Source organism: Saccostrea cucullata, unplaced genomic scaffold (genome assembly GCF_032062105.1).
Source record: "Saccostrea cucullata isolate Sc308-1 unplaced genomic scaffold, CSIRO_AGI_Scuc_v1 ctg3856, whole genome shotgun sequence".
NCBI classification, from domain to species: Eukaryota; Metazoa; Mollusca; class Bivalvia; order Ostreida; family Ostreidae; genus Saccostrea; species Saccostrea cuccullata.
In genome coordinates this window covers 920-28,524 of record NW_026917920.1, presented here as the reverse complement: position 1 = coordinate 28,524, position 27,605 = coordinate 920, and the positions used below count along the sequence as shown (strand labels likewise).

Here is a 27,605-nt window from a genome sequence, read left to right as displayed (position 1 = left end):
TAGAGCCCCACCCTAACACAAGAAGCCCTGAACCAGGGGCCCTGAAATTCACAAATCTCAGTGATGCATCCTTCCTCCTCATAACTATGTACATAGTACATTGGTTTAATACCCAGGTGCAGAAAAGAAGATTTTTAAAGAATTTATGCATTTTCACTATATAATCAATAGAGCCCCACCCTAACACCAGAACCCCCAACCCAGGGGCCGTGAAATTCAGAATTTTGGAATAGGCAGCCTTATTTAACAAAACTATGTACTTGGTTAGTTTATTGAATACTCAGGAGCAGAGAAGACGATTTTCAAAGAAATAATTCATTTTTTACTATATAATCTATATAGCCCCGCCTAGCACTAGAACCCCTGACCCTGGGGCCATGAAATTCACAATTTTGAAAGAGGCACCCTAATTCAACATAGCTATGCACTTGGTTAGTTTATTTAATGACCATGAACAGAGAGGAAAATTTTCAAAGAATCTATGCATTTTCACTATATAATCTATATACCCCCCCCCAGCACTAGAACCCATGACCCTGGGGCCATTAGATTCATAATTTTAGAAAAGACAGCCTTATTCAACATAATTATGCACTTGGTTAGTTTATTTAATGCCCATAAACAGAAAAGTAGAGTTTCAAAAAATTTATGCATTTTCACTATATAATCTATGTAGCCCCGCCCTAGCACCCAAAAAAACCCTGACCTCAGGGCCATGAATTTCACAATTTTGGAAGAGGCAGCCTTATTCAACATAACTATGTACTTATTTAGTTTATTTAATGCCTAGGAGCAGAGAAGAAGATTTTCAAAGGAATAATGCATTTTCACTATATAATCTATTTAGCCCCGTCCTAGCACTAGAACCCCTGACCCCAGGGCCATGAATTTCACAATTTTGATAGAGGACTCAATGCTGATTACAAACATGCCAACAGTTTGACTGCTTGATGTCCAGGAGTAAAGAAGAAGATTTTTAAAGATTGCACTAATTTTAGTGATTTTGGCTCCGTCCCCTCAGGCCCTAGGGGGGGGGGGCAGGGATTATGAAATTCACAATTTTTGTTCCCCTTCACCCATAGATGCTATATGCCAAATTTGGTTGAAATTGGTTCAGTGGTTTCAGAGAAGAAGCTGAAAATGTTCAAATGTTAACGCACGACGGACGACGCACACCCACACGACGCACGACGACGGACGAAAACAGATAGCAATAGGTCACCTGAGTTTACTCAGGTGAACCTAAAAATAAGAATCTGAGTTGTTTAAAAATCTTTGCTCACCGGCGATAAACAATCTTTTCCTTCCATATGGCCATTCACTTTTTTGCTTCGTGATGAAAAAGCAAGGAATCCAGATCCAAAGATGAAAACTTAGAAAAAGCCTTTGAGTTGAAACCCCCTATGTTAACAAACCTTGAAACCCCGTTAGGCAGTAGGCACATTAGAATTTGGCCACAAAAGTTTATATTTCTTACAGAAATAGAGACTGCGAAAGGTGAAAAAAGTTTCCATGGATTGTTTTTATATCAATCTTTATCTATCATCCTTAAAATGAGCTTTAAAGGTCCGCTTTTGAAAATTATAGAGCAAATAACGTCAGCGACACCACAACTTTTCCCAGTCGACTGAACTGTCCAGTCTAAGTGTTTGCAGAATCCGTAACGCTTTCAACCAGCCTATTGCACTAAATTGGAAGGTAATACATTCTTACAACCCATGCACATGTCATTTGGCCCCGAAGACTTCATTAGCAACGGATTTTTACAAATATATTTTCCAAATGCAAAAAATCACCGCTTCGGAGTTGAAACCCCATATGTTACTTAACCGAAACCCCACGTGTGCAGGCGCGGATCCAGGAAATGAAGTTAGAGGGGGCGCCAAAGGTAGGCAAGGGGTCTGGGGCACCTTGAGGCCCCCAGTGGGTCCAGGGCAAAGCCCTGGTGGGGGCCCAGGGGGCGAAGCCCCCGGAAGCTCCTGGATTCTAGAGATTTTGTAGGGTAAAAATGAGGTATACCAAGTATAGACATATTTACATTTTCTAGACGAAACTGTGATTTACGTTAATTTTGACAATTTTAGGGGGGCGCACGCCGGGTACGCCCCCCCCCTTAAATCCGCCACTGGTGTGCCCCTATACACGGTGATTATTAGTGACCAGAGGCCTGTTCAGCAGAGCGAACGTTCGCGAGCGCTCGCCGAAATTCCTTACACCCCCAATAGTAATTTTGGAGAGCGCTCGCGAACGTTCGCTCTGCTGAACAGGCCTCTGGTCAATCGCTTTTTAATCGTTTTCATCTTCAACACGATTTGAGGCCTATGGGGAATAACCGTACCCTTCACCTCAGCACGAACTTCAAATATCTTTATAAAAATTTAGTCAGGTGTTCCAGTTGATGCTCCATTACCCACTTAAGTGTGCTTTATGAAGTTAACGTTACTGCATCTTACGATGTATAGCTTATATATATAGCTTAAATTGTGAGTGTGTGGGTGGACGAATGCATGCGTAGCAGATATTTAGCGAAGCCCGTTATGCATAAATTATCCCATGTTTCCCACTATGGTTAATGTCCCTGGCATACAATATACTAACTAGACAGTGATTCCGTAAATTTCCCATCTTCGCTAGTCAAGGGTTTCCGATCTGAAATCTACTCTACAACATTGTAGAGTAGATTTCGAATCGGAAACCCTTGGCTAATGAAGATGTATATTTCCATTTCATTGTGAAATAAAATTGTAGATTTAGACTTTAAAAATGTAGACATAGATTCAAATTACATGAGGACTCCAATTTCAATAGTCCTCGCCCACTGACGTCAAACACAAACTTTTAAGGCACCCGCACGAGATTTACATGCATATTTGGCCTCCTTAGCGTCAGACACAGAGACAGATGTGCGCGAGATTTGCATGCATATTAGGCCTCCTTAGCTCCTGACCTATCAACCTGCCTAATTTACATTCCGGTAGAATTATCTAGAAATCAACTCCGCTTACTTTCAAAGAGTTATCACAGAGAAAAAAATAGAAAAGGAAAAATTTGATAAATATGCCGGACCGGTGTGAAGCATTGTAGTTCATAACCTCATAACTCGATAGAAGATCAAATGTTGGAACCTCATTTATATAATTATTTAAACTTTTTAAAACTGAACTGAATTCTGCTTTTTCCTAGCCAGTGATCAGGTGAGTGATGTAGCCCAAGTGCATTTTGTTTCTTTTACCTCACTGAGGGCTGGCTTAAAAGTTTTTATTAAATTTCATCATTTAACATCTTTCTGTCTCAAAAACATTCATTTGACATATACTTCAGAAGAATAAGAAGCAAATATGTTTGATTTTTTTAATTTTCTGACAGCCATGTAAAAACAGACACCTTCTAGCACTTGTATTTTCATTTTTTGTTTGTATCACAGTAACAAAATTTTGAAAATACATATTTGTCAATGACATTTAAAGTATACAAACTAAAGTCTGCTCACTCAGAGGTAGCTTCAAAGAAAGTTTTCTATTTAAAAAAATACGAAACAATTTTTCTTAACAAATACAAGAGAACTGAAGAAAATATGAGTATTAAGTTATATGCTACAGTGAATTTGAAAACAATATAGAAATTGACATAATTTTTAAGAAGCATTGCATATCCATTTTATTCCAAAGATATTTGAAAATATTTCTCTCAGGTAAAATAACAGTCATGTAAATGAAAACAAAATATCTTGATTCTGACTTAATGCAATAAAGAAACTGAAATTTAAAATCATAGCACCATTTTCAAAAACAAACTTAATGTCATCAATAGATATAGCCAAAAAAAAATTTTTTTTTACCACAGCATAGCACTGATAAACATTTTTTTTTCTAATGTGAAGAATTCTTTAAATAAAAAGATATATTGCACAAAATAAAAAGCAAGTTTTAAAACTTTTCAAATAGTACAACAACTTTGATCACAGGAAGGACTGAAGCTACATTCTACGTACCAGGGACAAGTCAAAAAATGTGCCTAGAACAATGTATAAATATAGCAATTTACTGGACGGGTAGTTTTGTAACATCATTGGCTGAACTTTAAAGAAGAAAATCTTTAGTAAATCTTGAATAAAGTTAACTCTAAATAGCACGGCTATCAGTAAATATCTAAAACCAAACAAATACAAGATAGGAGAATGGTGTAATCAAATAAAAATGACATAAACAAAATAAAAAATTTATATACAATGTATATATGTATACATATAAACTATGGATAAACAAGTTTTGTAAACTTTAAGACTATATAGGGGTTTACAAATCACTACAAATCATTCTCTTCTGACAACTCATCTTCCAAATACTAAGTCAGTATTGTCACTTATCACAGTGGTTTTATGTTTAAAATTCAATCCAAATGGAAAACTATATTGAGAATATTGCTGACCATTTCATGAGAAAATGATCTGGCATCATACATGTATTTATGCTGTTCAAGAATTACATGTAAAGTTTTTGTTACTCATTCAAGTATTATTGGTTTTGTTCCTCAGAAAATAAGAGACAATTTACATTTTTTTGTAAAAATATCAGACATGCATAAAATTCATAAAATCAGTATCAAATTGAGACTACACTTAGATTTCCATATTTCTATGAGACGTCCCATTTAACAACCTTTTCCCCTTGAAATACATGAGACATTAAGTTGTTTTTCCTTTTTAAAAGATAGGATGCAAGCATCAACCACTCAACTCCCAATTTAATTCTGCCACAAAACATTTGACAAAGGCAGTGAAATAGTAAAATGCAAATTTAAATGCATTTAATATCCCTATAATATACCAGTACTAGAGTTTTAACATAATTTCCCAACCATACATGATAAACCTCTCCCAATAAAGCATACAATTTATAACAAAAATATTGGTTCTACTGAGCATAACATGAATAATATCTTGGTAACTACTGTCATGTTTATCTATCACAATTTTGTTCTCATGAGGTGAGCACTTGGACAACAATAGTTTCAGATCTTTCAAGAGCTACTTTCTCTGCACATGCTCAGACATCAGATTCCACAGAGACAGGATTCTCTGCATCATCACTGTCCTCTGGGTGAAGGTCAAACCTGCAAAGTAACATGCATAAACACATGTCCTGTAGTCTCATGGTAATTATAATGGGTAAAAAATTAAGAAAATGACAGATGAATCCATCAAAGGAATACATGAAAGCAGGTCAAGTTTTAATTTGGTCATGGTCTGATGATTTTTGACTGAGTTTTCCCTCATGAACTTAGAAAAATTCAGAAATTTTCTGTTAACATTCTCTTAAATTTTTTAGGGATATGTATAAGGTTGGAATTGCATATGCAGGAATTTCACTAGATGATACAAGTTAAGTTTGAATTTGGTCATGGTACTATGATTTTTGACAGTTATTCCTCTTGAACTTAGAAAAACATAAAAAAAATCAGTTTTGGCTCCCTAAAAACTTTTGAAGGGATGTATGTTTAAGGTTGAAATTGCATATGCAGGTCCAGAAAACATGGAAAATATGGGTCAAGTTTGAATTTGGTCATGGGCTGATGATTTTTGACAGTTGTCCCCTTTGAACTTGAAAAAAATTTTAAAATCACAATTTTTAATCATTATCTCAGCTACAAATGTGTCATTTAAAATTTGTAACATGAAACTTGCTGCATACGGGGTCTTTCATGGCACTATGAAATAGCTAGTTTTAAACAAGAGGCCCATGGGCCACATCGCTCACCTGAGCACTGTGGCTAGGAAACATAGGTAATCAGAGATTACAGAGCTCACCTCAACGAATGTTGTCTTTAAGTAAGGCAAAGTCACACAATTAACCAACAAAAAGTATACATTCCAAAAATGAAAAATTTAAGCAATTTTGATCTGATACTTTGAAATAGACCTACATAAAAAATTTAAACGAGTTCTTCTTCCTGAAAATATAATGAAAATCCAGCATCTGAAGCAAATTTGAGAGTTTTCATCTCTTGATGCAGCATTTGTGCAAGTTTGGTTTATACAATGTTATATAAGCCTTATAGTTTTTGGAAATAGACCTACAACCATAACTTTTACCTTGTCTATTATCTGAAAAATGTATGTCGAATTCAGCATCCGAAGCAAGTCCATTAGTGTGCATCCTTAGATGTATCATCCATGCAAGTTTGCTCATTATAGGGCTCATAGTTTATTGGAAATGAAACATGCATCAAAAACTAACATTTTCACTCATCCACAAAAAGTAGGTCAGATTCAGCATCCGAAGCAAGCCTGGTAGTATGCACTCTTAGATGTATTATCTATGCAAGATTGGTCATTAAAAAACTCATAATTCCTTGGAAATGAAACCTGCACCAAAAACTTTTACCTGTTCACTCAACCGGAAAATGCAGGTCAGATTCAGCATCCGAAGCAAGCCTGGTAGTGTGCATCCTTAGATGTATCATCCATGCAAGTTTGGTCAACATAGGGCTTAAAGTTACTTGCAAATGAAACCTGCACCAAAAACATTAACCTGTTAGCTCAACTGGAAAATGTAGGTCAGATTCAGCATCCGTAGCAAGCCCGTTAGTATGCATCCTTAGATGTATCATCCATGCAAGTTTGGTCAACATAGGGCTTATAGTTACTTGGAAATGAAACCTGCACCAAAAACTTTAACCTGTTCACTCAACCGGAAAATGTAGGTCGGATTCAGCATCTGAAGCAAGCCCGGAAGTATGCATCCTTAGATGTACCATCCATGCAAGTTTGGTCAACATAGGGCTTATAGTTACTTGGAAATGAAACCTACACCAAAAACTGCACCAACTAGAACTGTCCAATAGGGACAAATACCCCCCGCTGGGTTTTTCAGAAAAGGTGCCAATTCAAAAATACTTTATGGATCTAGAGGTGTTCACAATTTACTTACAAAAATTTGCAGTGAAATATAATTGCTCATCATGTTTCTTAATGAATGAAACAAAGGTGCAACCAAATGAAACATCAATACTAATACATTGTTATTCCATTTTAACATTTTTTTTTTTGTCCCCCGCTTTCGCGAAAGCGAGGGGACATTAAATCTCATTCGTCTGTCCGTCTGTCAGTCTGTCCGTCTGTCAGTCTGTCAGTCTGTCCGTCACAAAAACTTTAACCTTGCCCATAACTTTTGATTTATAGAGATATGACTTTCATATTTCACATGTGTATTCCTTGTGACAAGACCTTTCTTTGTGTACCACCAAATTTGACCTTTTGACCTTGACCTTGGAGTTTGACCCTCTTTTACACAGAAATTTCAAACGTTTACTTTGGCCATAACTTTTGAATGGAAGGTACTAGGACTTTCATATTTCACAAATGTATTGTTTGTGGCAAGACATTTCATTGGATACCAACAACCTTGACCTTTTGACCTTGACCTTGGAGATTTACGTACTTATGAAAAAACGTTAACCTTGACCATAAGTTTTGAACGGTTAGGACTAAGGCTTTCGTACTTCAAATATGTTATCCTTGTGAGAAGACCTTTTATTGGATACCAACAACTTTTACCCTTTGACCTTGACCTTGGAGTTTTAACTAATTTTTTAAAACTTTAACCTTGGTCACAACTGATAAACAGTAGATACTAGGACTTTTATATTTCACATATGTATTCCTTGTTGCAAGACATCTCATTGGATACCAACAACCTTGACATTTTGACTTTGACCTTGGAGATTTAAATACTTATGAAAAAACTTTAACATTGACCATAAGTTTTGAACGGTGAGGGCTAGGGCTTTCGTACTTCACATATGTTATCCTTGTGAGAAGACCTTTTATTGGATACCAACAACTTTTACCCTTTGACCTTGACATTGGAGTTTTAACTACTTTTAAAAAAAAATTAACTTTGGTCACAACTTTTGAACGGTAGATACTAGGACTTTTATATTTCACAAGTGTATTCTTTGTGGCAAGTCCTTTCATGGGATATCAACAACTTTGACCTTTTGACCTTGACCATAAAGATTTATGTATTGGTGTAAAAAATTTAACCTTGACCACAATTTTTGAATGGTAAGGGCTAGGGCTTTCATACTTCACATATGTAATCCTTGTAAGAAAACCTTTCATCAACATCTTTGACCCTTTCATCTTGACCTTGGAGTTGACCTACTTTTTAAAAAAACGTTATTTTTGGCCATAACTTTTTAACGGTTAAGATAAGGGTTTTCATCCTTCAAAAAAATCAACTTCAATGGTAATTTCTAAGAAATGACATATGATAGGATGTTCATATTAGACACAATATGTCATAAGAAATAACATCTCACCAACAAAGACACCGAAAGCGGGGGACCACAATTCTTTGAATTTTTTTATTTATTTTTTTTATTTCTGCATTAAAAAATATATTGCAATTATGTGTTATGTCACTCTGCAAACTGATTGTTGAAAAAAAATCATATTATACAAAATTAAATTAATCTTGAGAACTTTATATCAAATTCATTTGAAAATAAAGAGCTGGTCATCCAGTAATGAAGTGTTTTGACAGACAATAAATTACAATTAAGAGAATAAGAGAAGAGAGATCTTTAATTCTTGTGCCTGATTCCCAGGAGATTACACGTGGTTGATAATAAGATGCCTTAATGTTCAACTTCCTACACCAAACTCATTAATTTTTATTTAACTGGATGCATGTCCAAGAGATAAATAAAATTACATTATCTTCTGTGCAATGTAAAAACTGTTTTTAACTCTTGATGATGTTTCTTTTTTTTAAGTTTATACAAGTAGTTTTAAGCTGTAAAATTTTTGTACAGATATTCTAGATTCTATGTCTCAAACCTTATACATGAGCCCAAAATGAACAAGTCAATTAAAATAAAAAATAAAACCTGTAAAATGCAAAAAAATGAACAAAAAGAGTTGAAAATTCCAATTGCACACCTTCATATGGTGAAAAATAAGTGTTCAAATTTTCAGATTAATCCTTGCAATAGTTTCTGAGAAACGGTCCGGATAAAACCACAAAATAAAAATGAAAAAACACCTGTAAAATTCAAAATAATAATCTAATCAAGATGAAAATATCAGGTGCACAACTTCATATAGTGAATAATATTTGTACAAATTTTCAGACAAATCCTTCCAATAGTTTCTGAGTAATGGTCCGGACAAAATCTCGTCTACAGACAGACGGACAGACGGACATGGTGATTCCAATTTACCCCCCTAAACTTCGTTTGCGGGGGGTATAATAAACTTCGTTTGCGGGGGGGTATAAAAATGTTAACCTGCTCCATAAACATTAACCTGGTCATTCCTTTGCTGAAATTGCAGCATCTGAAACTCTGTCTGGTACAATGAAACACACTAGAACCATATTCCATGCATGTCTAATCAATATAGGACTCAGAAGTAATTAAAAAGAAAACTGCTCCAAAAAACTTAACCTTAACCTGGGACGCCGACACCGACGCCGAGGGTATCACATAAGCTCCCCCCAACTTCGTTGAGGTGAGCTAAAAAGTAGAAATGGGTTTATCATTGAAAAGTTTAAATCCAAAAGAAGTCCCATGACCAATCATGAATTTGCTATTCTTGAGAAGATGATTTTTCCGGTATATTTCTATGTAAAACTTTGGTCAACCATTTTGGACCCGACCTACCCCCGGGGTTCATGATTTGAACAAACTTGAAATCTACACTACCTAAGGATGCTTCCATATAAAAACATGTATGATGAATTATGGCTTTGCTATTGAGAAGATTTTAAAGAAATTTCCTTCATTTTTCTATGTAAGTCGGCCATTGTGGCCACGCCCTACCCCTGGGGGTCATGATTTGAACAATCTTGAATCTACACTACCTGGGGATGCTTCCATATAAATATGACCAATCATGGCTTTTATTCTTGAGAAGAAGATTTTAAAGAATTTTCCTTCATATTTCTACCTGGGGATGCTTCCAAATGAGTTTCATCTTTCCTGGCCCAGTGGTTCATGAGAAGAAGATTTTAAAAACGCCATTAATTTTTCACTAATTCATAATTATCTCCCCTTGGAAAGGGGCGTGGCCCATAAGTTGAATAAACTTGAATCCCCTTCACCTAAGGATACTTTGTGGCAAGGTTGGTTGAAACTGGCCCAGTCGTTCTTGAGGAGAAGATGAAAATGTGAAAAGTTTACAGACAAACAGACAGCTAGACAGACGGACGCCGGACAAAATGTGATCAGAAAAGCTCACTTAAGCTTTCAGCTCAGGTGAGCTAGAGACATCACTATGAAAAATACAGTCAGATGAATCAAATGTCACATGTACCTTAATTACAATAAAGTTTTTAGAATGTCTTTACTAGTTTAACTCTACAACAAGGATTTCCTTTTAATATTATTCTGGACTGTGTTAAATGCTTCTATCTCTAGTGGATACATACCATTCTGTGGCAGCTTTGGAGATGTCCATTTTGGACAGGTCAATAGTCACCACTCCCATGACTTTGATGTTGGAGGAGAAATAGCTGGTGTCGTTCCTAATGGTCAGCTCCAAGTCACGACCAGCAATGTCCTCCTGCTTCAGGGGAAATTCAAACCTAAAACAGATATATACATATGCAGAAAATTATATTCTCAAAACTTAATCTCCGATTCTGGACTCTGAGATGAACAGAAAAGTTAACATATGCATTCTTATCATATATATCACTTAAGCAGGAGATTCTTCATATTAAGCCTTGATAAAAAAAAATCAACATTTGTGTCTTTGCTCAGATAAATTATTTGTTTTTAAATAAAAATCCTAGCGTACATGTATTTATAAACATGTGGGTCTCTAACGCCCAATTTACTGGTCATACAAGACTTGCAATCATAATTTATATAACCTGGAACATTATCATAACCGATATACATGTATAAGTACTCAGTAACACACTTTGGCAAAACAGTTTCAACTTACGTTTCATCAAAGACAGGATTCAGGTTGTTTTTGATGACCTTTGTTTTGCGTTTGCCACTACTGGACTTGTCAGGCAGGAGGTACATTTTGACGTAAGGATCTGCCAAATTGTCACTGTCACAGGGCAGCAAACTCCTGTAAAATAAAGGGTCCACATGTCATTGAAAACAGGGTGAGCTGATATATCAAATCATTACATTGGGGGTAGTGACAAAATGTACTATTAGAAGTGTCTAATGGTATCAATACCATCCAGACTCAACATTAACTCAAACATCCACTTGTCCGTCACTGACCATCAGACAATTTGCCACAAATATTACTTGTCTGAATTCATTGTTTACTCATCCCACTCTGACAAAGGATTGAAAAGAGTCATAGTGCACTTAACTAGTGGTTATTTCTTAAATAATTTGCATTGCTTATTGACCATGGACACTGCCATTCTTTCTATAATATCAAAGGGTACCAATCTCTTATGCGCAACTCCTCCCATACCACCAAATAAAATTTAATGATACTTTCAGATTCTATGTTACATATTGCCATTGTGTACCTCTAATTTTACTATTTGATCTGACAAGACATTAAGTATAATAAAATGATCAGTGCCTGTTTTGGAGGGAAACAGTTGAGATTGACACACTGTCAACCTCTGTTGAAGCGAAGCTTGATTATGGTTTTCTGAGGGGTGTCAATCTCAGCTGTTACCGTCCAAAACAAGCATCATTTATATTTATTATATAGATACTCACAGACATTTATGAACTACCACCACTAGTTTCTGTCTCTGAGAGCTGTATCTGAAGGTCAACTGAATCCTTCCTCTGCCATAGGCACCTCTGGTATCAGACCTACAAATCAACCAGCCAAAAATATAGAAAGGTACCATGATACAATGATTAATCTGTACAAAATAATCAAAATTTCATTCTCCTATCAGTTTTATTGTTCATTATGTTTACTCTGACTTACTGACTGTTAAAGTTATATTCTCAGAGTATTTTAATATTCTACACAGTCAGAGACTTGTCATTCTAACTCAGGTTAAGTGAGCTGTTTGATAGGGAGGGTGTTACATTGACTTAGTGGTACTCACTCAGCTGGGGCGGGGGAGGACTATTTGATAGGGAGAGTGTTACATTGGCTTAGTGGTACTCACTCAGCTGAGGCGGGGGAGGACTACTTGATAGGGAGGATGTTATATTGGCTTAGTGGTACTCACTCAGCTGGGGCGGGGGAGGACTATTTGATAGGGAGGGTGTTACACTGATTTAGTGGTACTCACTCAGCTGGGGTGGGGGAGGACTATTTGATAGGGAGGGTGTTACTTTAGTGGTACTCACTCAGCTGGGGCGGGGGAGGACTTGGTTTTCCTCTGTCTGGCCTCAGTACTGGTCACTGTCTGGGGGCCTGTGTTGCTGGCCGGGGGAATCACCTGTCCCTCAGGCTTCGCTGCATTGACCTGTGTGACATCCACCTTCTTTATGGTAGGGCTGGCTTCCTTAGCAGCTGCTGGACGTGAAGGCTGAGATTTTGGGGCAGAGTCAGATGTGGATGACGTCCCCTTGTTCTGAGATGTGGGAGGATCTACAGAGGTGGAAGGAGGGGGGTCCACACTACTGGACTTTGTGTTCAGCATGCTACCCTCATCTCTCCAGGCTGGGTTGTTTTCTGTTGTCAAGATCTAAGCAAGAAGAAATTTTTTTTCTTTTACATTTTAACCTTATTAAAGATTATTCCTTTATTAAAACTTGATGGTTACAGAGTCATTGAAAAGTAAAGTAGTGTTATTTAAATAGATGTGGTGCTTGAAAAATTTTCCAGGACATTAAAATACTTACTCTAAGACACAGTCTCATATTGATCTTGCTATCCAATCCCGAGTTCTTGAGTGCGAAATCTCGGTCCAGCGTCATATCAGGCGCAGATAACAAAGTTTTTAAAGGGAAGTTAGTTCACCCAAGGAATCTTTTGGACTCTTCTTGTCAAAAATCTACATCAAATAAAACAATAAAATTCTATTTCATCATTTTTTTTTAATTTTAAATTTTCAATTTTTGTTGCCTACTAATAACTTTACTTCTGACATGTCTACAAGCAATATATGGTTCAGAATCTGATGCATAATGATAGGTGAATTTGGAACAATTAGCTAAGATTAATAATTATATAACTTTCAAAATGAATCAGGAATGATTTAGTAGCTCTGACCTGAATGTCCAGTTTCTGAATTTGGGGGTTCTGGACCAGGAATCGGAATGGCTTCTCCCACACAGGGCTGTCTGTGTTAGGTTTCTCCTCCGTCTCAAAAGTCTTTGGTCCGATGGAGAGAATCACAAAAGGACTGGGCTCAGCTATCTGTTTTTTTACTCTCTATTGATAAAAGAAAGAAATCTTACATGTTTTTCTTTTTTTCTATCTTGATATTGGACAGGAAAAAAATACTCTTACACACACAAATTCTTATGGTAATATTATGTATTTTCCTAACATTCACCTCAGTAATCAGTAAAACTGATATATTAACAATTTAGTTATCAGTAAATCTGTAATTATATTTACTCTATCATCAACAAAACAGTTAACATAATTATATTAACTTAACTCTTGAACTGAAATTTTATTCAAAGATACAAATAATCTTTTTTGCTAGGTAGCTCTGATAAATCATTTTCTCCTACAGAATTTTCAGCATTTGCTACAAATAATTCTTTTCATATGTCAGTCTGAGAAAAAAAGTATAGCAAAGAGCAGAGGAAACATTTTCTGAGACGAGAATCTATTCCTTTAGCATTCAACATGGTCACTAAAATTAATTCTCTAAAACAATAGAATTAACAAAGAATACAAACTTATTAATAAAAGACAGAAAAAAATCATTCAGAAAAATCATGAATTTTAATCAAATAAATGTAACATTTCCAACAAAATCAAAACATTTTCTTAGAATAATATATAGAATCATACCCATCGAAATAATTTCTAAAGGAAAAAAATTATCGTCATCAGATTTGGTTAAATATTATACAAAAATTTAAAAACAAAATAATGTTGCAGAAATCACATCTTGTGAAATATAAATATGTTTATTTAACAAACTTTCTAACATCTACATATGTTTATCTTACAGGTACCCTTTACTAGAATAAATTGATATTTAAAGCAGGAAAAATTATAAAAGAAAGATGACAAATCTTTGTACAAGATAATAAAGTGCATATAGATCAGAATTCTGAGAAAAATAAATATTTTAACGTACATGTACATGATTACTATACTGCAAGAGAATAAAATGTAGATGTTTTGATTATTCTAATAGGCTTGTAATGATTTCAAAGGAATATATCAATTTATACACAGACTTTTTTGCTGATGAACAATTATTTCATACCAAATTAGGTAAATATATCAGAAATTGTTGTTCACCACAATTATAAGTTTACCCTCACGTTTCCTGTAGTTAATTCCAATATATTTTGTACAGCTGCAGTGTTATCTTGTCCCTAATACTGTGTCTACGGACATTTTGATGGACTTAAAATGGAGCAAAATTATTTACCTACTGTGAAGATTGATTGTATATTGTTTAACATCCCATCTGAGAATATTTCCCTCATATAGAAATGTCACTCTATACGGGGGTTTCAAATTTTGTCCTATGCTCAGCACTTATGGCCATTGAAAAGTGAGGGCTCTTTATTGTGCCTTGAACATCTACTGTGACTCAGGGTCTCAGGGTCTTGGTTTTTAAGGTCTCATCCAAAGAACCTGCAACTCTTACTTCGAAGTGCTGAACGCTTGGCAAAGGAATATTTGCTACCTTTGAACTCATGAAGAGAAATAATCAAAAGCCATGTGTACTTTTACACAGTCATACATGGTATGCCGAATAGCAAAGATTTTATGTGTAGTCTTAGTGTACTAAACTTTGTGTCAAAATCTTAAAATTTTAATGAAAACTATGTTTAACTTCAAATTGTAATGATTAACAATGTAAACTTCATTTGTAATACAGTATTTTTTTGTACAACCTGGGTATGTTTATCGAGATAAATAGAATTTAAATGCTTCAGAAAACAGATAAGATAGAATAATTAGTCAATGTGCCACATTTAACTTCATCACATCTGTTCATAACTTTGTAGGGTAGAAGAGGGTGCAAGTGCCTGTCAGGTGATACATGTCTTTATATTACAAAAGTCAGAAATAAAACACGGGGATAATTCTACAGTTTTTGTGAGATTCTTACTCAAAGAATATAAGTAGTTATCAAGATAGAGTTACAAAAACTCAGATGTTTTTGTTAATATCTTTTAGGTCTATGAACCATCATCAATTCTAACATATAAAATGAAAATTTTACTGCAACATTTTAATTTTTTCTTAAAACTATTACATAACAACTTTTATAAATTGTGAGTGTATAATGAAAAAACTATGAAAGGTTTAACTTATTTTTTAAAAATAAATATAGATAAGTGAGAAAAAAAAAATCCATATTAACACTTGTAATTAAAATTGACAAAATTTAATAATTAGGAAAATAGAAGAAAAAATAAAATCCCTAAATGCTTAAAATTTAGAAGTAATACTAGTAAAGTAGAATATAATAAAACATAATACTAATTCATTTACTGAAAAAAGCATGAATTTTATGAATTTTAACACTGAAAAAAAGTCTTCATATCTTTGAAACTTTAAGTTATTTTTAATGATTTTTAAAACAAGTAAATTTCTCTCATCTCAACATTTTGAGTATACTTTTCTACTGTGTAGCACTGGGCATGTCAAATCGCCAGTGTCTATACATTTGAATTTGTTCTGCAACTGAAGTTTGATATTTTTCACTGCTCGCTAGCCGTTCATTTAATATAGGGCTGCATATATCAATGATGTATAAATGATTGATTAAGTATACCAACTATAATTTGACATATACACATGTATATTTTTTTTAATTTTTAAATGGTCAGTTTATGGATTGAAAAACCACTCGGAAAAGTTACAAGCAATATTCAACATTAGTTCATATGACAAATATTTATGAATAACACATCAAATCATTATTTTTGTTGTCTTCAAATTGCAGTTGGTTTACAGTGATTCAGAATTGAAGGAGTCTTACAGTTAAAACACACGCCTACTATTTAGGTTTTCTAGCTAGAAAAAGTTGTATAGATTCGAAAATCATGTGTGCCCTGTAATTTACCTTGGAACTCTGTGGAATATAACATATACAACATAAAATCTATCTCTTATTAAAGTACACTACAGAAACCTCTCAAATTAAATGTGTTCAAAATAAACAACAACAAATACATATTTCATAATCATTAACAAATATATTTTGATCACATAAACTGCATAAGACTTGAACAGATACCATATATAACAAGAGAGAATTTAAAGTCTAAAACATTTATCATACATGTAAATAATAAACTGGATACAACATCAATGTAGAGGTTATTTAACCATATTCATGAGTGATTACTATGTTATCTCGAAAATTGATAAAATGTTCAAAAACATTTTCAAGGATCAAGCAATAAGTAAATAATCTTGTTAGCATTAAAAGACTACTTACAGGTAAGTCTCGGGCAGAGTCCAGGTTGACCATTAGTACACAGGTGGCAAGTTCAGAGGTCGTGTCTGTCTGTTTCATAGTCTACAAAATAAAATGCACATGACCTTGAAAGATGTGAACATGCATATTTATACAAGGTAGTTAACAAAATATAAGAAAAACTTAATATTTTGTTCTAAAACTCTGAAATTTAATAACAAACTTCATAGTATTGAAAGTTAATACAAAGTACTTCTTAAGGTATTGTCAAAGTATTTGTATTTAAAAATTTCAGAAAAAATATATGCACTTTAATTTGACAGTATTTATTTGCAAACACAAAACCACTGTAAACATGTGTGTTACAAATGTGGTGTGCATCCTCTGATGTTACTGAGAGAATGTTGGTAAGAATGTACACTGTACACGAGTTATGAATATGTCTTACACAGTTTTGATGTAAATAAATCGGGAGTAAGTAGTGATATGACACTTACACTGTAGGAAGGTGACATACACAACATTTAACCTTTACTCATTAAATATGAAGACATCAGTTTGAAAAGTAAATGTTCTATAATTGAAGTTGGAACAAGAATAACCTTCACGGTCTGACCTTGAGAAACTTACATTAACGAAAGGATATCTACTTTTAAGTTTCTTCCACTGAAAATATTCCTCTCTTTTTCTAAAGTTTATAACTTTAAACCAAGATTTTCCAAAAGATAGGTATACACAAATATTTACTTAAAGCACTCAATGTCTGGTTATTATCTTAAACCAATAAATCAAAAATTGAATTCTTAAACTATACATTTCTAAATTCAACTTAAAAAGAAAATTCAGAAAAACTTTGCTCGTTTTACAGAAGAAATTTCACCACCTTCAAACAAAAAATTATCATAAATGTACATTGTATATATGTAAACCCTACAGGTGATTCTAAGAATACACTAATCTATAACTAGTCTGGGAAACTTGGTCAAGTCTTGCTCTCATTTATACTTTTTGATAATGTCAAACATACTACTGGTCTGGCTAATTTCTGCATATATCGGTAGAAGATTTCTTGTCAAAATGTTTGGAGAAATAATGCATGAAAATGTTGGTGAAAAGTGAATTCTTTGTGAGGATGCCATTCATGTTTGTCCAAAATGTTCACTCAAAAAGCTGTCAACTCATTATAAAAAGTAAAATTTGATTTATAAACATCCATAATGCATATAAACCTCAAATAAAATTACCCAAGACATGCCCTTGTTTGTTCAATATATAGATAGTTTTTGATAGGCCTATATTTAGAAAATTTAAATAATTTTTTTAAATAAAGACCGCTTCCAAACTTTATATTCTTCAGAAAAATCCCAAAATAGTTGGTCGTTAAATATTGGAAAACTTTGAGCATTTGTCGAACTAACTCTTGCTAAATTCTGGGAGATTATTTTTGTTTAATTTCTCTCTTTCAAAACCCAAGTTTAAGAGGATGTACCAGATATATTTAGTGGAAATGGGGAAATCTTTGCACTCTTCAGTTATAAAGTGTCTAAAAGCAAATAGTATTTTTAAATTCCCAAAAAAACTAGTCACTTACCGTAAATTTTATTTTTAAACAGAAAAATAAGGAAAAGAAACATATTAACTGAAAGCATTATTTTTATCTAATATTTATGAAAAAGAGCAGAATAAACAAATTGATGACAATACCCGGTAAATCAAATCTAGGTTTTAAATTTATAAATAGTGTGAATCAAGAAATACAGCAAGACACATAACTAAACAAGAGATGTTTGTAAAACACTTATGCCCCCATCCCCCAAATTGGAATTTCAAGTACAAGGGACATAACTCTCACAAAAATGGTGCAATCATAACCAAAACAGAAAGTGACTTAGATATTCATCTGATAAATCTGTATACTAAATTTCATTTCAATAGGTAAAATTTCTGCAAAGAAAAGGGACAGAAACTACAAATAATTGGAATTTTTCTAAGTCCAAGGGGCATAACTCTGACAAAAATGGTGCGATCGCACCCTAAATAATTCTTGACCTAGATATTCATCTGATAAATCTATATACCAAATTTCATTTCAGTATGTGCATCGGTTGTGAAGAAAATGAACAGAAACTAAATGGACCCATAGACCGACTAACAGACGGCAGCAAAGCAATATGCCCTCCCTTCTTCGAAGGGGGGCATAAAAATAACATTGTTATGTCCAAGTTCAAATCTATGAAAACTTATAAAGGAATTGTGAGTTCATTGTCCTTGTGGTAATGAGTTACTACTATCATGATATTAAAATGCAATTTGTTTGGGTTTTTTAAATTGTAAATTTCTCAGTCAATATATTTATTGTTGTTTGTGGGGTTTTTTTTCTTTGCTTGCATTTGGAAGGGGGTTACTATTACAAAATATATGTTGTGATTTACATTTATTATTTGGAACTTAAAAAAAAATCCCTGAATATTCTCTTTAATGATAATCAAAATCTTTGGGATTTTCAAATCTAGAAAGTCAGTTTGAATATAAATTACACATGTATTTGTAAAGACACCTATTGCCATGCTAATTAAAAAGTACAATATCTATTAATATTTTCAACAAAAATAACACCATGTATCAGAATTCCATACCTTTTCCAGGACCATTGGGTCATTAGCCAGATACATCCACACTAACTTAAGGTGAACATCCCCCTTCTTAACATTCTCCAAGGGCAACCACTGCAGCACAGAAATAAACATAGGCAAATGAATGTTTTGTAATTTAATATCTTTAATCAGATAAAAAAAATCAAAACTTTATCATTTGCAGCCTATTAATCTCAAATAAAGCTTCTTTCTTGTGTTACATTATTTTAGAATAACATTTACACTCTTCTTCTATAAAAATTTCCTATACAAAGAGCTAGGTTACCTTTATGCATAACATGGCTCTGTCGCAATATCATATAATTGACTTATCACCCTCTGTACCATTTCATATTTCAAAATGATGTAGAGACTTGGTGCTCTCATTTCTTATAACAAAGTTTCTTTTTGAAAATGCAACTATTAGAAAACAGGCTTTGTGAAAATGCAATATTCTTGAATTTTGCAGAAACCATGCTATTTTGACTACCTTCAGCAAAGAATTAAAATATGAGCACAGACCTCTGTCCAAAAATTAAAACATATTCACTGATCTTCAGAAGCAAATCTTTCATTATGTAATTACAAATTTTGGATCAGAGGTTGAGATCTATATGAAATATTTAAAGAATACTTAAGCTTTTGCCCATTTTTAAAAGTATTCAGAGGATATGGTAAATGACATCATTATAATTGATTAAAGTAAAATACTGCATTGTCAACCAAAACTGGACAGTTTAAATTTTTCAGAAATTCACAGGGCCAACAAAGGCCCTAAGTGGCTCTTGTTTTTTATTGCCATGTAATTTTTTTGTCAGTGTTTTGATGAAGCTCCTTGGTTATATACAGAAGTCTATCTTACACAGTCCACTGTTCCCTCAGTCATTGTGCTGGAAATGTCAATTGCTGCCCTAAAAAATAAAGTAACCAGTCAGAGATTGGTTTTTTTTACTAGCTTATACATGTTGTGCAACAACTTTCATATAATATTTCATTATTTGAATAAAAACATTTTCTTTTGTTCATGTTCTGAAGAAATTTACAGGGTAATTGTTTTACTATGTACATGATTGATTGGAGTTTTCCTGTAAATTTGTAACCTTCTAAACCTTGTCTAATTTGTTTACTTACGTCCCAATTTTGTCGTCTTTACTTCCCGGGTCCTCGTCCCTGATTTCTAAATCTATCACCTGGGCATCTTTACAGTCTATTACAGTCTAAAACAATTAACACTAAATCACTATTTACTCATCTTCACAGGCACTAGCTTGGGATTTTTTCACTTCCAATGAAAGCAGTAAACTTATAACTGATCATGAGTCTTCAAATATGATTGACGTGCATTGATAAGATGCATTCAACCATTTATATAAAACAGTACATTTTAGAAAAACATCTACAAAATAAATCCTCTTTCAGGAAAAAAAAATCTACAAAAGAAATCCTCTTTTCACCCTCCCGTCCCCTGATTTTTTAATTTGTTTTCCCACGCCCATGCAGGCTGCATCTTACCTCAAAAACTTCATTCCAAACAGGGTTAATTGTGTTGTTGATGACTTTGGTTTTGAATTTCTCAGGACCAACTGAAAAGATTAATTAAAGCTTTTTACATAAAAAATTTTAAACATACATTTGTTATAAAAGTAATGATAATGTTATTGTTTTTTTTTTACCTAACTTGCAAATTGAATGGCAGTCCCTATTATTATCATTCATTTTTTATTCCTATGATTTAATACCTTTCTTCTTTTATTCAACTCCAAAATTGTTGTTATTTGATCTTATCAGATATCATTTTAATACAATTCTGCATACATTTGCAATGTGCTTCAATATAATTTAGATTGCAATTCATAGACAATATGATTTGAACTGAATATTTTGTGTTTTTTGAAAGGATGGATGAAAAAATAAAAGGTGAACATGACAAACACTGTATGCCCCAACCATATTCAAGGCAAGGCATACAAAAATAGAAACTTGACGTTTTAAATTAGAAATTTACCAGTTTGTCTGTACATATTGTGTAATAAGTGATACAACAAAAATTCCAGTTCAAAAGCAAGAGAAAGACAACCAGACAACAGGAACATGTATATTTTTTAAAGTTAAACATTTCAATGAAGATCTCTGTGAACATGACTTGTACTTATGTCATATCAAGCCTATGTAAAAAACTGCTTGAAGTTCACACTTCTCAAATAGCTTGCAATGCACCTAGTTTTGCTTACATTTCAAAACAACGTATGGATCTGATTTTCCTTTTCCGACCAAAGCCATATCAGCTGATACCAGATTTCTGGCCTCCACCATGTAAATCCGTAAAACACCCTAAAAATCAATCAATTTTAAATAAGTATGGTTATCATCTGGAATGGTCCCATATCTTTTTTTTTTTAATTAAAAATAGCTTTTCAAAAGGCCCATATTTATTTATGTGATTTCATGGTAGAGTTGAATTCTGTCTCATTATATGAGATATTATTGATATTTGTGCCGCGTGACCCTGGATGGTACCTGAATACCTGTAGAATCTAAGTTTTTACCTCAGGCGGAGGATACTTGAGGAGGGCCAGGTTCAGTTCTGGTACCATAGGGACAGCTATTCTGTTGGGTAAAACCATTATGTTGGCTATCTGTTCTGCAATAATGTCCTCCACCATTTCTCTGATCATAGAAAATAAAAATTAGTAAATGGAGCAAGTTATAATGAACTGTAAATAACATGTAACATTTTTTTTAAATAACATGAATAAATTCCAATCGTAAAACCACTCCAATTTTACTTATCAAATATTTTGTCAAATTGAACTATACAGCAATTTTGTAAAAATGATATCAAATGTTTTGAATTTCATCTTGATCTCTACCATGTCTACTTGAAATGTACATATCATGCAAAATAATCATTTTAAAAAATTCATATTTCAGGTGAAAATGTACCACTTTTGTAAATGATTGTAAAACTATCAGAATTAAGTCAAAATGAAGTCAAATAATGTAGTACATATATATATACGTACATGCAATTGGCTACTGAGAATACTTTAAATTAATAAAACTCATACAGATGCTCAATAACAAGAGATTGTATTATATTATAAATATAATATAAAAATCCTAGAGCATAACATCATTTAGAAATGTATGTATGTATAGATAATATAACATTGATATAGCTGGTATATTCTTTGGCTAACAAAGAAAGTTTCATTATATGAATATTGTTTTCAAACCAAGGTGATTAAAACATTAAAAAATTTAAGAAGGAGAACATTTCAGCATTCTTCTTTGAATGAAAATTATTATCCAAAAAGAAATATTCAACCAGTGTATGGAACATTTACCAGTATCAGCTCATGCCTGCCCAAGAAACAGCTTAACTTAAAATTCAGAGTAGATATACATGTACAGAATGCAAGTTTCTATATCATTGTACCTGTTTCCCTGTGGACATTGTCTTTTATGATCAATAGAAAAGAAGAATAATTTCAATGAAATTTTTCCATACAACATGACAGAGGAAAAATTTTGTTTTTAAAAAGCATATCAGCTAATAAAGGAGCATAAACAGTGCCCATTTGAATTCCAACAATTTGTCTCTAAGGACTACATAAATATTGTCATTGAATAACTCCAACATCCATTTAACACGAATTTCAGAGTACTTTGGCATAGATTCAGAGAAATTTTAAACAATTGAACGTAGTTTTTGTTGATGACCAATCACAGGACAGGAAAATTTCCAACTTCCATTTTTATTGAAGAAGCAGTTGTCTATGATATTAAAAAGTCTATTTTTTATCATGAAGAATTGCTGCATAAAGTGTAGACAAGTTGAATGGTTTGAAAAAGATTCTAAACTCTAAACATTTTTTGAGTTTTTGAGAATCCACATTTAATTAATAACACAAAAGAAGATAATAAACATGATAAAAGATATTTCTCTTATCATTTAAAACTTTCATTCATATTGTCAGCCCAACCTTCCCCAAGGCCATATAACTTAAACAAATTTGAATCTACACTACATGAGGATAATTATCATGATTTTGTGCCTAGTTCTTCATGGACATAATCATGATATTTGAGATACTGACTTTTGTGATACCAAAGTTCATGCTAATTGAATATGCCAATGCCATCTAATAAACACAAAAAGTGTCAATCAAGTTCTAAGAAATAAGTTAGCCGTATTTAAACCTCATGCATTAGTCCTATTCTTACATGCATTCTATACAATAAACAAACAATAAAATAAATCCTAAAATTCTTCATTGCTCCTCAATTGTTATAATATACATGTATATAGCAAGCAGTTTTGTCAACTACATGTTTGATATCCCATTTTTTAATGAAATTGTTAATTATTGATTTGCAAAACTGATAGATGTTTGAAGCAGAAAGTTGAAATCTCAGTTACCGGGGAAATCTTCAAACATTATCTCATGTAAAGAAAAGGTACATGAAGACATTACACTGTACTAGTATATGTTTAAATATGTAGTTGAATGATTTTGAATGGCAAAGTCTACGATATAAAACTATACTTAAAACAAAGAATTACATGAGAAATGAAATGATGCATGTCTCTACAGAACAACAGGAACACACCACTAACACCTGGAAAATCCCACGGATCCAGACTGAGCGCTAATGTAAAGAGGAATCTCTTATAGACAGAATAACAATGGCATGATGATACACTGTAATAGGGAAATCATTTTATGATTCTTCAGTCAATGAAAGAAAAAGTGAGCTAGCTCACGTACCCCACGCTCCCCCTTAACTTGATGGTGAAACACATAATGAAAGGCACAGTGCACTTTAAATACATAGTATAGATCAAAAAGGGCAATAATTGCAAAAAAATCTTCACACCAAAATGTCTTGCATATGAGGACATTTAAATGTGGAATGAAGTTTCTAGATAAATAATGGAATCAAAATTTCTTGGCATTATACAAATCCAAACATTAATTTGAAGTGGTTGGGGGGGGAGGGGAGAAATTTTCTTGAATAATAGGCAAAACTCTTTGGGATAAAATGATGGAATGTGTCCTAAATATCTGCATAGGTTGACGAAACTGTGTACAACAGTTTAAGAGGAGTGGTGCTGACAAACTGTTCCTCTCTATATTCAAAATATGGCCAAAAAGTCTAAGTTGGAAAGTGTGGAAATGCCCAGAAAAATAAAGGAATCGGAATTTCCTTGTAATATGCACATCTACACATTGTGTCCTAAATATCTGAAAAGTTTGACGAAATTCTGTGCAGCGGTTTATGAGGAGTTGCGCTGACAAACTATTCATCTCTATATTCAAGGTATGGCCAAATGCCTAAGTTAAAAAGTGCGGAAATTCCCAGAAAAAATAATGGAATCGGAATTTCCTGGGAATATGCACATCTACAGATTGTGTCCTCAATACCTGCAAAGTTTGACGAAATTCTGTGTAGCGGTTTATGAGGAGTTGCGCTGACAAACTGATCATCTCTATATTCAAGGTATGGCCAAATGCCTAAGTTAAAAAGTGCGGAAATTCCCGGAAAAAATAATGGAATCGGAATTTCCTTGTAATATGCACATCTACACATTTTGTCCTCAATACCTGCAAAGTTTGACGAAATTCTGTGCAGCGGTTTATGAGGAGTTGCGCTGACAAACTGTTCATCTCTATATTCAAGGTATGGCCAAATGCCTAAATTAAAAAGTGCGGAAAATCCCGGAAAAAATAATGGAATCGGAATTTCCTTGTAATATGCACATCTACACATTGTGTCCTAAATACCTGCAAAGTTTGACAAAATTCTGTGAAGCGGTTTATGAGGAGTTGCGCTGACAAACTGTTCATCTCTATATTCAAGGTATGGCCAAATGCCTAAGTTAAAAAGTGCGTAAATTCCCGGAAAAAATAATGGAATCGGAATTTCCTGGTAATATGCACATTTACACATTGTGTCCTAAATACCTGCAAAGTTTGACAAAATTCTGTGCAGCGGTTTATGAGGAGTTGCGCTGACAAAAAAAGAGGACTGACTGACTGACGGACTGACTGACGGACGGGTCAAAAACATTATACCTCCCGCAACTAGTTGTTTTATTTGTTATCTCCAACTCAAAGGGACCAAGAAAATTCTCCAAGGATTCTACATATCAGGATGAAATAATACCGGGTTGGGACTTCCAAATTACTTCAACATATCCAAGGTATTAGAGATACCAAAGATTAATTGTACATCTTGAAGTTATGTATGCTTTAATTAATGGGCAAAAGTGCATAGGCTTCTATGTAAAAATCCTCAACTGGATCTTTTTGAAAAGTCAGAATGTCTGTACATTATTTCAGCTAAAGTTTAAATGACACAGGGTTGTGTTGATGTGTGATGGACATCTGACCTAACTACAGGAAGTCAACAAAACCCATTTCCCTGTGCTGCATAAACAGAATAGTAGCATTTATTACATTTTTACTGTAATTTATTCATTGAATAAAAATGATATCCTGTCACAGTGTGAAAGGATATCAAAATGATATCCTGTCACAGTGTGACGAATATATTGCAAAACTTGTTTCCTTTCCTCATTGCCGTAAAAAATCTTCCAAGACCATATATAAGATATCATGGAAATAAATAAACTATTCTGACAGCGAATAAAACTGTCAAAATTACCAAAAATATGTTTCCAAATTCATGTTTACAGTGTTTTCACTTCACTTAGCTATGACGTTCAACCGCTTAACTAGTTATATATGACTGTATTACAAAAAGACAGAGGCAAAGGAAAAATCAAAGAATTTATAAAAAAATGTAATAAACAGAAAATTCAATGTTTTGTAGTTGACTATGGATTTTTTCACTGAAAAGTCAGAATTTTTGATATTTTCATTATTTCATCTAAAGTTTAAATAACTAAAAATCCTGTCCCATTTCCCTGTGCTATTCATATAAAACATTGAATATCCTGTATGTCAGTTATAGTACTGAATTTACATGTAACTCTGCACATCTTAATGTGTATCATTTAAAAGATAAAGTAAGGTTAATAAAGTATGAGTATGTTTTGATGTGTTATGACTGTTTGTTTGTTTGTCTTACCTGAGACCAGGTAAATCAAAGGCATCGGCCAGTCCCTTCAGGTTGAAATCAATGGACTAAATAAAATAAAGCTTTAATTTGTAAATTTCATCAAGGATATTAGCTACTGGTATTATAGTACATGTAGTGATAGTATTATTTTCAACTTGCATTTTTCGGACCTGAGTCCAAGACTAAAACAAGTGAAGATCAACAGACAGTGATCAATCTCAAAAATCTACAAACAGTAGATAACTGTCAACAGGACATTAAACACAGATCCTTGGAACCTCTTAAGGTGGGATCAGGTGCCTAGGAGAAGTAAACATCCCCTGTTGACCCTTTACAATTCAAAATATTTATTCAGTTTCACATGCCGCTGGCCCAAAGTACAATCATATATTAAAATGCTAGATTTACAATTATAGATCAGGGGCCCGTTTTACAAAAGGACTTACGACTTAAGACCAAATTTAATTCTTCATATAACTTTTTAATTAACATTATATTGAAAAGCATTTTAAAGTCTTTAAAAGGAAAGTGGTAAGAAATTTTTACACAACCAATTTCAAAGAGAATTATTAATTTTGAAAAATTTTACAACAATCAGAAGTTTTTGGTCTTAGTTGTAAGTTCTTTTGTAAAACGGGCCCCAGGCTCACATATTTATACATATACAATATATTGCAGATATTGACCCTTTACATTTGCTATGAGTCCTTTGTATTGATCAAGCAGATGCCTGATAAAGCATTCCTGAACTAACAGTTGTCAAATTTAGCATTAAAACCAAATGTCTAGCAAAATATATGCTTACATATTAGAAAGATATAAATGTACTTACAGGGTTATTAAGGAAGAAGACACTCATTCCATTATAATTAAAAATTAAAGCATATAAATCAAAACTTTGTTCAAATTATCTCCTATATTATATTGTTATATAATGTATATAAAATGAAAGACTTTCTGAAACCTAAAATAAGGTTAGCAGAATAAGTTTAATCTTTGTGTGTAATAACATGCGGAGGATGTAATAATAAATTACATCCTCGCTAAAAACGTCTACGTCTACGGTATCAAGGAAGCTATAGTCTAATATACTAATAGTTGCTCCTTTGCTTAAAGTCTTCCACCTTTATCAAATTAGAGCTAAAAAAAAAAAATCTAAGCTAACTATGAAGTATTCTGCCTACCTTTTCCACGTCTTCTCTCTCCGATGACTTTCTGTGAATGTCCAAGTCTGCACGCGCTCAGTGTTTAGACGGCCTTTCAAAAACCGGTTTTTGATGGCATTCAATACACAAAGCTAGCGATCGCTCTTTGATGTAACCGAGACTGTGAACGCGCTCAGTGTTGACACAGCATTTCC

General features: G+C 33.4%; 1 protein-coding gene across 1 annotated transcript; it reads right to left on the bottom strand.

The window, feature by feature from the left end:
* Positions 1-3,841: 3,841 nt before the first annotated feature.
* Positions 3,842-27,104, bottom strand: LOC134262492 (extended synaptotagmin-2-like). Its single transcript, XM_062744924.1, is given in 18 exon segments — positions 3,842-5,112; positions 10,434-10,589; positions 10,955-11,089; positions 11,710-11,808; positions 12,301-12,641; positions 12,799-12,905; positions 12,908-12,950; positions 13,169-13,330; positions 14,217-14,234; positions 16,545-16,625; positions 19,160-19,249; positions 20,019-20,067; positions 20,288-20,373; positions 20,669-20,739; positions 21,388-21,487; positions 21,703-21,823; positions 26,255-26,310; positions 27,078-27,104. Coding segments are annotated over 18 exon segments (1,809 nt in total). The 3' UTR covers positions 3,842-5,045.
* Between the last annotated feature and the right edge of the window lie 501 nt (positions 27,105-27,605).